At 37.6% G+C, this 11988-nt stretch overlaps 1 protein-coding gene across 1 annotated transcript in view; it reads left to right on the top strand.

The window, feature by feature from the left end:
- The window catches only part of SEH1L (SEH1 like nucleoporin), a 39831-nt gene extending 30742 nt beyond the window's left edge, over nt 1-9089 (top strand). Inside the window, exons 6-10 of the mRNA XM_009284127.1 lie at nt 2132-2230; nt 3298-3438; nt 3744-3901; nt 4560-4710; nt 8321-9089. Of these exons, the coding sequence (XP_009282402.1) occupies nt 2132-2230; nt 3298-3438; nt 3744-3901; nt 4560-4710; nt 8321-8510 (739 nt within the window). The 3' untranslated portion in view covers nt 8511-9089. The remainder of the gene's footprint in view (nt 1-2131; nt 2231-3297; nt 3439-3743; nt 3902-4559; nt 4711-8320) is intronic.
- The last annotated feature ends 2899 nt before the right edge of the window (nt 9090-11988 follow it).

Here is an 11988-nt window from a genome sequence, read left to right as displayed (position 1 = left end):
AATGTTTGTTTTCTAAATTGTGCTGCAGCTCAACAGCCAGAGTTTTAATGATTCTTCTCCTTTTCCGCCAAATGTATGCAGATCAGGCTTTCTACTACGCATTAAAAATTTACATGAAAATGAGAATTTTAATTGTAAGCTTGAGTTCTAAGTTTTTTGGGAGACTGCTTGCTAGAATTGTAATTATCTCTTGCTTTCCTCTGACCTTTTGAGAACGGAGGAGGGGGGCTGAGGGTACCCAACCTGCACACTTGGTCTCCTTTTTAAATTTTAAGCAGCTGCAAAATTCCTTTTTCTATTGTGCACCTTCAGCTTTAATGGCAAGACCCTCTTTCACCTTTTTTTAGTTTTTTATGTGTGGGGTTTTTTTTTTTTTTTTATTCCTGAAGAGCATAATCTAAACAACTCTTTTTGGTATCAGAACTTTGATACCACTGTCCGTGTATCTCTTGATGCTTGAAATTGCATCACTGCAATGATCTGTTGTTTCTCCAATTCATTGGTGTGTATTTTTTTTTTTTTAGTTCTTGATGGAAGAGGTAAGTGATCCTATGAAATGGTGTTGTCAGACTTTCATTAGCCTTCCTTAGGGAATAAATTTTTGATGGAGTTTTCTAGTATTTCCTTCAAGAATTTCTGTCTTTCTTTGCAGGTAAAGAGGACCACTCTAGTAGACAGTAGGACATCTGTTACAGATGTGAAGTTTGCTCCCAAGCATATGGGTCTTATGTTAGCAACCTGTTCAGCAGATGGAGTTGTAAGGATTTATGAAGCTCCAGATGTGATGAATCTCAGTCAGTGGTCACTGCAGCATGAAATCTCATGTAAACTAAGCTGCAGTTGTATTTCTTGGAATCCTTCAAGGTATGTTATTAAAACTGTAGGTTTTGCTTTATGACTGTTGAAGCAGAAGATCCAAGAGTTAGTTCTGAAATTTTATAGAATAAATCCTAAAATATGCATGGAGAAGATTGAGTGTACGTTACTCGGATCTGAAAGAAAGCTGCTAACACTTCTTTTAATAAAGCAAGTTTGGCAGAACCAGAGAAGTGTTACAAAAAGTCCTCCAGTGCTCTGTGAGGAAATATTCCCAGCTTAATTATTTTTAGCAAGTAATGAGCTAAAGAGCTACGGAGTGCTCTTTATTTATCCCACAAAACTTAACTGGGATTTTCAGAAGAGAAAGTGTTTATAAAGGGACAATTCCCGTCTCTTTCTTCTTTCTTAAGGAAGGTGTTGCAATAGGTAATAATTTTGACAACTCTAACGAGGACATGCACCCTTGCCAGTGCAACAGAGTACTAGGAACCACAAGAGTCTTGGTAGCACAAATAGAAAGCCTAAGAATTGTTCTTTTAGTTATATCCTCAGGGGCTCAATGATACACTTAACCTCCTTGAACAGGAAGGAATCAGAGAGGAGTTTGGTTGGGTAGTCCCCACCCAGAAGAACACATACAAGCAGAGGTTCTCCTTCGCTTCCCATCTCACATCCTCCCCCAGCAATCTGAACTGCTTTGGATTCTGTTTGTCCAGAAGCACTTAATGGCTTTCCCTACAGAAGCAGGGAGGTCTGTGTCCTCCCGATCCCGTTATTCTTCTATTCATTAGTAGTAGTCTGTGCTGAAGGTACAGAGTACAGGCTTTCTCTTTAATGCATGGGATGGGGTTAAAAGTTGATTTAAAAACTAGAACTCATCTACATGTAGCTTTTGTAACCTGTCTTCCAAAACCTGAATGAAATCCCACTAAATCAATCATTAAAAGTACTGCAAAGAACGCAGACTCTGCCATGAAACTTGTGGCAAATACTTGACTGAAGATGCATGTATAAAATCAATCCTACTCCTGGGAGCATCATCTTGAGTTGCCAAATAATGTTCCCTAATGATTTCTCCTTAGTGGGTGTATGAAGTGGGCGTTCAAAACAACAGAATGGAGATTGTACCGGTAACTGTGAATAGCACTTACGCATGTTTCCTTGTGATTTTCCCCCCGCCGCCTTGTGATTTTTTTTTTTTTTGTTATTTTGTTTTCTTTATAGATAATGTGTCTGAAATTTAAAAAAATGGCTTGGTGTACTTTCTGTGAAACCATTTGTAAATATAATAGTATTTGTTTTTACCTTTTAGCTCTCGAGCACATTCTCCAATGATAGCTGTAGGAAGTGATGACAACAGTCCAAATATATTGGCTAAGGTTCAAATTTATGAATATAACGAAAATACCAGGTATGCTAAATGACAATGTATAACATTTGTGGGATCTTAAAGTAGTTTGTAATAGATGGCCTTTTATTCCTGTCATTAGCTGTGGAGTGGAGTAGTAAATAACAGTACCTTAATTCTGTCTCTGAGCCATTGGATGGGAAAGGAGAGGGAGACCTCAGAATGTTAACTGATGTTAACAGACATGATATTGATAATTTTGTTCCATGTCAGTGCAGAAATGCCAGTGTCCTTACCAGCATTTTAAAGGGAGAATTGTTTCTGCTTCTGCTAATTTATACGCTTAATTTTGCACAAGGAATTAATAGGATGAAGTTGAAATTTGAATTGTGTTGCACTAGGCACTATTTTGTTCAAGGCGACCTTAAAACGCTTTTAAAAGCATGTTTATAATGACAGAAAGTCCTGTGAATTACTAGCGTTCTGTGAAAGTTCAGTTTGTACATTTAAGAATTCAGAACCAGAAAAGGCCAGGAAGTGTACGCACAAGCACTTTCAATTAAATGACAACAGAGAACTTGTGTTTCATTCAGGGAGATTGGTGTGGGAAAGGAGCCAAGGTGTTTTGTGGATTTATGCCTGGCTTCAGACAATGTTCTCTGTGCATTAACAATAGAGAAAAGTTGTTGTAACTTACCTGGTGGTAAATAAGAAAATGGGATGCGTGTTTATGATACCGTGAAGGAGGCAGATAGCGGTCTGCTTACAAGCACAGAAAATTTAGTAAGTTACTGAGATACAAGTTCCCTTTAGATTTGTGAATGGAAGAATCTTCTTCTTTCGCTCTTCCAAATGCAGACAAAAATGTTCTTTGTACTGGAATCCTTGCTTTGTTGTATGATTTAGCATACGGTTGTTAGTAGTTACTGTATCGGACGTATTCAATTTCTGAAGAAATCAGCTTGTATTTATTACTTACAATTAAATTTATGTTAAGAAAATATTTTTATTTTTGCAAGTCTCATCATGTATACTAACCCCTTTTTCCCTGTTCCACTATGTCTGGTTTATATAATTTGCATCACTGGCCATTTTGATGGCACTAAAGGTTAGTTTCTTATGCTGTACAGGAAATATGCAAAAGCAGAAGCTCTGATGACAGTCACAGATCCTGTACATGACATTGCATTTGCTCCAAATCTGGGAAGATCCTTCCACATCTTAGCTGTAGCAACCAAAGACGTACGAATTTTCACACTAAAACCTCTAAGGTGAGCTTAAAAGAAAGATAGTTTGGTATGATGTGGTGCATACTATATAGTCTTATTTTAATAGTATCTGTGAAGCAAAAGTAGTAACTTAATGTATGCAGGATTGTTTTTTAGCAACCTGATTTTTAAGATTACAAGATTGTGAGCAAGCCTATAATTTTGTCTGAATACCTCTTAATACTCCTAATCTAGTAACAATTGTTATATAAACTCCTTGAAAGATGTAGTCCTCTCTTTTTGTCATTGTATTCAAGCCCAGACCTTTGAACAGTTGTGTGCAGAACTGTCACTTTTCTCTTAAACAGGAAAGAATTAACTTCTTCTGGAGGATTAACAAAATTTGAAATTCATATTGTGGCACAGTTTGATAATCACAACTCCCAGGTGTGGCGAGTGAGCTGGAATATTACAGGCACAGTGCTTGCCTCCTCTGGTGATGATGGCTGTGTTAGGCTCTGGAAGGGTAAGGTCACCCACCTGAAATACACTAGCTTTTGTAGTATGCTGAATATACTTGAGAAATTTTACTCAAAAAATAATTTTGGAGCAAAAATCCACTTTTGATTTGTGAATGATAGATTTTTATATTTCTGTTTACGTTTCAGAAAAAGCAAATAATGTTCTGTGCTGGAACACTTGAATGATTTAGGCTGCTGTGAATAGTTGTTACCATACCCTCAAATTGTTTCACCAGAGCTATGTAAAGCTGTCATTTTTAAAATTAACATACGTATTGCATTACTATCTTTGCCTGCTGCCAAAACCAGAAAATCTATATTCAGTCACAATGTTCAGGCAAACTGGCTTTTTTTCTGTTTAAATTTCCAAAGGCAACAACAACAAAAACAGTGGCAGTTTCCTCATCCATTCTCATTTGTTCCTCAGTATTTTAATAAAGGAAACTCATTCTTGCTACTGAACAAAACTGAGTTTTAAATTGTGGATAGGCAGAGAATGTCAGACAGCTAAAGGGCCAGATCCTCAGCTGTTTGGAATTTATAGATTGGTATTTAAGTTCAATTCTAATTCACAACAGGTGTGTAGCAGTTGAAACATTATAGCTGTATCAAAAGCTGAGCTTCAGAAGAGAAACTAACAGTTTGATATATCTGTATTTGCAGCTAATTACATGGACAACTGGAAGTGTACTGGTATACTGAAAGGTAACGGGAGTCCAGTGAATGGTAGTTCTCAGCAGGGAATTTTTAATGCCTCTCTAGGTTCAGCCAATACAAGTCTACAGAATTCACTAAACGGATCATCTGCCAGCAGGTAGGTTAATTCCTAGAGAGATTGAATTTCAGTAAATACTCTCTTCTCTGAATCTTCTTAATTTCACTTAGCTTTCATGTTTGCTTTATAATTTTTTTTTTTAAAGTGCAGTGTCATTTATTGCATGAGTACTTCTACAAGCTATTCTAGTCTTGCTCTGTGATGGTGTCTGTTATGCCAGCGTTAAGAGGAAAATGAATGAAACCTAAGTCATACTGAATCATTCTGTATGAATAAGCAATGTAAACAACTACTTTCACTTTTAGTCCTTTGCATGATTAAAAATAACTTTTCTGAAATAGTTTCAAACAAGGAGAAACTTCATCATACTGCTGTGTAACTGCCCTTCTGTTTTAGATGCACGTTTAGAAGTGAAGCAAAAATACCAGCAACAAATTCTGTTTTTCACTGGGATAATGTAGCAGAAAGGAAGGAGGAAAAGATACTTCATAATGTATGGTTTCAACAATCATATACTAGTGTTAGTTTACTTGCATTTTTGCAGGTGTAACATCAACTGAATAAAAGTTTGGTTTTTTTTTAGTCTTCCTCATATGGCATTCTTATTGCGGATTGATTTGCTTTCTCTGTTTTTATTCTGTAATAATTGCTGTTTAGTAGGTAAATATAACTGCCTCTTCTGAAAACCATTTTAATTTGCACACACCGAACTCTAGAAATACACTGCCCTGCATTTGCATGGTGGAGTGTGTACAATCAACTTTACAGGATGTGTCCTATGTAAGGACTAGATGCGGCCAAATTCCATAGCAGCAGCTTCCAAGTTTAGTGGCCACCTTTATTTTTTTCAAATGCCTTGGGATGGCCTCCATTTCCATCCATGTACAGCTACTAGTATGGCGCTTTTTCAGTTTAAAATGCTCATCTGTAAAGTACTGTGACATTTGCTTTAGAAGAGTAGCCTTCACCCCTGCCTTCAGCAGCCAATCCTGAATGGCAGTTCTGGCTTCCAGATCCCTAGCTGCGTTGAACAGGGAAGGGCTTTCACATTTCCCTCACAAGATAAATGGGAGAGCAAGAGGTGGTAATGGGCCCAGTCTCCAGCAAGAAAGGAGGCCAGAATGATAGTCATCTGTTTCCAGGTGCTACTTACAGTGTAGCAAAAAACACTGAAATGCAGTCCTGTCTTGGAAATGTGATATCCACACCTACTTAACTGTATTTGCTTGGGCTCCTGTAGGGAGATAGAGGCCATTTTATGCCTCTTTAGCCTGGGGTGTGGTTTCACAGCCTCCTTACCTAAGACTGTGCTGCTGCCAGCCAGACTACCCTACCCCACCCACTCCTCTCCCTGAAGTTGGTAGTAAGCCATTGTGAAACTGAAACTTCTAGCATTATTTTAGACTCCCTCCATTGCTCTGTATTTTGAAAGTGGTGTGAGTTTTTTTCTTGTTTTAATAAAGTATTCTCGGCTCCAATTTGGAATTAATGTTTTGTTAAAGAATTAAATCCATGGCTAATTTCAAAATACATGGTGTCTTGTCCTAGGATTGAGCCTTACTATAAAAAAAGATGCACTTAACTACATACTTTCTTCTGTAATCACATTGGCTTGAGTTGCATAAGCACAGTTGCTAACTTTTTTTTAGTGTATTAACACTTACAAAGATTTATGTACTGACATTTGACTAAATTGGTATGCTACACAATTTATTTTGTCTGTGACTGTAGATGCTATGTTTCAGTTCCTATACATTTAAACACTTAAAACAGATAAAGCATAGGCAGATCTGGAAAACTGTGTTAAAGTACGACCACCAAACTGGATTTGTAATCAAAATCGTTTCAGAACAGATGATGTAGATTGTTGGAAAATAAGTCAGTAAGGCTGTATTGTTATGTTGATGTAATTGTGTGTCTAGATTCATGATACAATTTCCATTCTCCATTTGTATTATGTCCTTTTTAACAGAAAGCAGAGCTGATACCAAGCTAACTGGAGTAACTTTGGTGTTTTGCTGCTTGTTGCATGCACACAGGAATGGAAAACGAACTCCTTTTTCCCCTCCCCAACGCCGTTTGACCTCTCCCAAGACACCAGCAGCCTGCTAACTACTAAATGCTATTCAAAAAGCCTTTTTAAAACACGTTGTGTACGTTTTTTGTACTAGTCCGCACAGTTTGATACTGTTGGAACTCCTGATAGAAAAATACTTGGAGAGGCTTCTTGTTTGGGAAAAAACCACAAACAAACAACAATCCAAACCCCAAAACTTCCATCAAAACACTTTTTTTGAAAGCTTGTCACATTAAAAGACTAGTTTATGACTAAAAATGAGAATTTTTGTCCTTGATTGGGATGGGAGGAGGGAAATGACCATTAAAATTATTTTCATTAAAATTGTTTTGATAACTAATTTGTTTTGCATTTCATAGCATTCAGCATTTGATTAAGATTCCTAAACATCACAAGTTTGTAACTGCTTTGTAATATTTGAAATTGTTAGTTTTAAAGGAATAAGAAAACTGTATTTTGACAATTGTACAGATGGTAGCTTTTAATAGTTCGGTATTGCTTCATTTATAACTTAGTATGACTTCAAATAAACGTTTTGTAAGTACTGTCATACTTTCTTCATCCTAACTAAGAGAAGTACTTTTTCTGATATGTACTTGTACATTCCTATGGTAATAATTCCATCAACTAATTAAAATTCTCTGAGCATAGTATCCTAAAAAACACAAACACTTGAGCCATATAAAGATGGAAACCAAAATGCAGCTCGTTGTGAATTGTCCCATAATTTCATTAATCGTATAGCTGTTCCTTTATGTAAGCCCACGGAACTGTAAACAAGACAGAAAACACCTGTAGGTATCTAATACAGTTATACTAAAATGCACAAGTATTACGGGTAAGTTCTAATAAAAACAGCAGAAAAATGACATGAAATGGCATAATTCTTAGTCTTGCATTCGCCAGGAATCTTAAATTTACTCTGAGGATTTTGCAGAAATATGTAGATACGTACAAAGACTGTATTTCATTGAAAGTAGTTACTCTCTGTAAATGTATATTATTAAATTTAAAGTGTTGTAAAAACAATGATGTTTTTACGTCTATCCTAGAAGTGCTGTGAAGTTAATCTGAATTAGATGCATATGCAGAAAATGTACATAAATAATATTTAATGTATATCCTGTGTCGCAAATGAAGCATTACTAAAAGCTCTGTTAACAAATCACAGGAATTCTGGGAGAATGAAAGCCTGTTAATAGCTGTGCTATGACATCCTTTTGATTTCCAAAGCAATCTGTTCTTTTGTAAAAGTGTATACTAGGATTATTATTATGGTATCCTTTTCTGTGAATTTCAGTGGAAAAGACTGTATTATTTTCCTTTAAAGAACAGTTTCCAGATTTGTCTTGTTTTGAATTACAAGCCTTAATTTCTGCTATTATGTTCTATTGGTTTTGGCATGGATATACTAAAGCCTTTTTTTTTTTCCAGCATGTCTTTTTCTCCCCTTTGGTTCTCCTTGTATTTACTACCTTTCTCTTTTTCTTGTTTTGTTTTTTTTTTGTTGTTTTTTTTCTGTTTGTTTTTTTTTTTTGTTTTGGTGTTTTGTTCCTTTCTTAATTGTTTCAGGTATTTCTTTCCCCCTCTGGATTCCCCACGGGCTGGATCGAGATGGTCCAGTCATGCCCAGCTCCTTCCTCCTCCTCCTCTGATAGAGCACTCTTGCGATGCTGACAGTGCCACCATCCAGTATCCTCACCCTCGCAGACGATGTGTATCTCGACCTCTTAATCTATTACCTGAGAATGAAGGGGTTTAACATGTTACTTTAAATAAACTCTGAAGGGCCTTATTCTGGTGTTTGTGAATTGCTTCCATTTCTGGCTGCCTTTGTATTTCTTCTCTTGTACAGAAGATTTTAAAAAATTTTGGGACTTCGTGTATGTTTTGCAAAACAAACTACAACACTTGGAACATGTTTATGTTTGTGTATCAAAGCAACATTTTAATCTGTACCCTTTGAACTATGGCAACACATACAAACAGTATTAACCACGAGCTATTTACAGAGTATCTGACTTCAATGTGCCTGTCTTTTTTTCTTTTTTTTTTTTTCCTTTTTATTTTTGGAATCAGTTTAGTGTGGTTTTGAATTTTTTTCTTTGTATATTGCACTGACAGATGTGAAATATATTCTCAAAATTAAACATGCCTTCAAGAAGTTGTTGAGTAACTACAGGATGATATTGCATCGACTCGTAAAAGAAACAAAACCATTCCTGTGTATACTGCAGCAAAATAGTTTGAAGTGTTTGGTTACTTAAGAATTTTCCATTTTGCTGTATAAATATTTAAATTTTGTAATTGCGGTTCACTAATAAACTTATTCTAAAAGGTCTGTATTAGTATGCTTTTTCTTGTAATAGGCTTTTTTTTTTTTTTTAACAGGCTCCTGATCAAGGAGCTTTTTTGATTCAGGTGTCCATTCTCATAGCTTTGCTTTTGTGAAGTCATGTGCCATTCTGGATGCGCAGTTGCATATTACATTTCTCTGCCACAGGGTGCTCTGACTTTTCTCATGGGTGTGTTGAAGGTCTGCAGAGACTACTAGAGTTGGATTTCAAACTACCTCATAATTCTTTTCCAGTGATTGAATAATTCACGTAAGACATTCTGAAGAAATAGTACTGACTTAAAAGCTGCCTTTTTTGATGTGTCAGCACAGGAACATCATTGCTGTGGATCAGCATGCTGGCATTGACTTGGCTTTGGCTGGTGTGAGACAGGTGGGAGGATAAAACTGGACAATGACTACATGGTATTTCTAGGGAGTAGCATTACTGTACAGGATGTAATTGCTGAGCGCGTTCAGCAGATCTTGGGGGGAGGGGGGATAAAGGTGGGCTCTGCAGCAGAAACCCAAAGTGTAATAGTGTATTTTGGCGTGCTTCAAAATGGGCTTACACTACTTCCTGGACTAGACCACTAGTATAAGGTAATGGAGAGGGCAACCTGCATTCTTCCAAAATGATAGCAAGTTCCTGTGAGTTTTACTTGTATTCTGGAAACTATTTGCTCATTTGCTGTATTTTTGCTCAGAAACACCACATTTGTTTCTTGAGTTATCTCTGAGGAATCTAGTTTTAGTTTTTTACTGAAAAAAACCATGAGAGGTAAAAGTGGTGTTATGGAGTGCTTGCTGACTGTGGGTGGAGGTAGGCTGCTGGTAGTTTTCAGCCAGCAGGAACAGAACTGGGGGGAAAGAACCAAAGGTTTTGTAAAAGCGGGTACTTAGACCTTTTTACCAAAAGATTAACTTTTATGGAACTATGCCATACTTTGTATGGTAAACAACAGAAATGTTACATGATTAAAAAATAAGGTTTAAATGGGAGTGGGGAGTAACAATATTTCTCAGTGGGAGAATGAGTCATTAAAAAAAAAAAAGACATCAAAACTATTATACTGGAAACTATTATACTGGGATTCATTCCTAAAACAGAAGAAACTGTTTCCGGTTACGCAAGCAGCAGAATATACTTTTGAAGGTTTAAGCTACTTGCAGAATTTCTGTCCTAACCCTTTAAAAGGTCACTCCCTTCAATACAGCAATTGATCTTTTCCTTACTGTACTTCTAGTTGTACCAGGAAAAAAATAGGGCTCCTTCCTAAGCAGCCATCAAGAAAAGCAAGGTGGCAGTGTCTAGAAAAGCTGCTGTTTCCCAGTGCTTAAAGTTTGTGCGGTGAGAGCCTGCAGTGTCTCAGATATGCCTCAATTACTGCACTGTAAGAAACACAAGTGTAAAATATATTCAAAGATAATTCTTTACATATAAACATCCTTGATAAGCCAGATCTAAGGGGAAGATTTCTGCTTGCTTTTTTTTTTTAAATTTGCTTCTGTTGTCCTTTTGGAGCCCAGAATATCCACTTATGGTAATAGTAAAGTAAATGGCAACTTTTAGCAGCTTTTAATGCATTTGTTTTGTTAATGCAGCACGATCACATTATTTTCCTCTGTGCTGAGCATGTAGTATTATTAGATATCCTGACTAATTCCAGTCACACTTCTTGCTAATGGAAACATGCTGTTACATTTTTAGTGCAAACAGGTCACGTTTCCAATGGAGTGGCCAAGTACTTTGACAAATGAACTTAACGCTGGTTGTGTGGCTGGTATTTGCCTTTCCCTCTGCCTGCCATTTTGCATTGATGTCTCTCCAAACAAAGACTTTTCATTCCATATCCCTGACTGTCCACCTCCGCTTCCTCAAACTCATGCTTCCCTCTTTATTCATCTCTCTTGCTCCCATGACTCAAAATTATGAACTGTACTTCCGTGCAGGATCTGGGCCCTTGAATGTAAGCAGCAGAACCCCTAGGAGGGAGGGAGATTATAGAAGGGCTTAGAAAGGGATAATTACAGCAGGTACTTGCAGTATTTATCTAGCACTTTGTAGGGCTGCTGTCCCTTTGCTTCTTCTGAAAGAAGATATGTATTATCCCGTATACTGTTTATGTGCTTGGGGCACATCTCAGCCTGAACTTCTAAGACCAGGAGTTTTTGGGTCTTGTAGAGTAGCCAGGGAGGTGGCTTTGGGTTGGTTTTTTTTTTTGTTATTGTTGTTTGGTTTGGTTTTGTTTGGAACATATTTGAACATGGTGTGAAATTCTGGTGACGTTGAGTGTATGATTTTTCACTCTCATTCTAGCTTTTTGTCATCTCCATACCTGGAATACAGCTGTAGAAGAAGTGCATTGTAAAAAAGTGCTGGTATAACAATGAATTTGATTTAGATCTTTGGAAGTTGTCATACACACATAGACCTATTCCGGAGTACGTTGTTTGGAAGGCATCGGTTGCCTTCTCATCCTCTACTTAAAAGAGCGTGACATTTATGCTTCAAAATCGAAATACAATTATCCAGGTACTGCATATAAACGGCACATGGCTCAACCTCATCGAAGTGACTCATACAGCAACAATACGACAGAAACAACGCCTGTCATATAAATAAAAAAAGTCACATAAGTAAATCCGACTAAAGCTTTTTCCTTTCTAGGTGGTCGTGCCGTGGCCCGGGGCAGCAGGGCCGGACCGGCTGGTCAGACACCACTGGCGGCACATCTCAGCGGCGACGCGGTGGCCCGGGGGCCGCCTCCGTTCCCCTGAAAGACCCCGAGCTACTCACCGGTCCGTAAGCACATACCTGAGATAACCGATTTCATCGTCCCCTTCCGAACACCTCACGCGGCCTTAGCGCGAAACTGCCCGCCCCCGGCACCGCCCCCCCGGG

The sequence above is a fragment of the Aptenodytes forsteri genome, unplaced genomic scaffold, assembly GCF_000699145.1.
Source record: "Aptenodytes forsteri isolate BGI_AS27 unplaced genomic scaffold, ASM69914v1 Scaffold229, whole genome shotgun sequence".
NCBI lineage: Eukaryota > Metazoa > Chordata > Aves > Sphenisciformes > Spheniscidae > Aptenodytes > Aptenodytes forsteri.
Note: the sequence above shows the minus strand (reverse complement) of the source record. Positions and strands in the feature narration are given on the sequence as shown.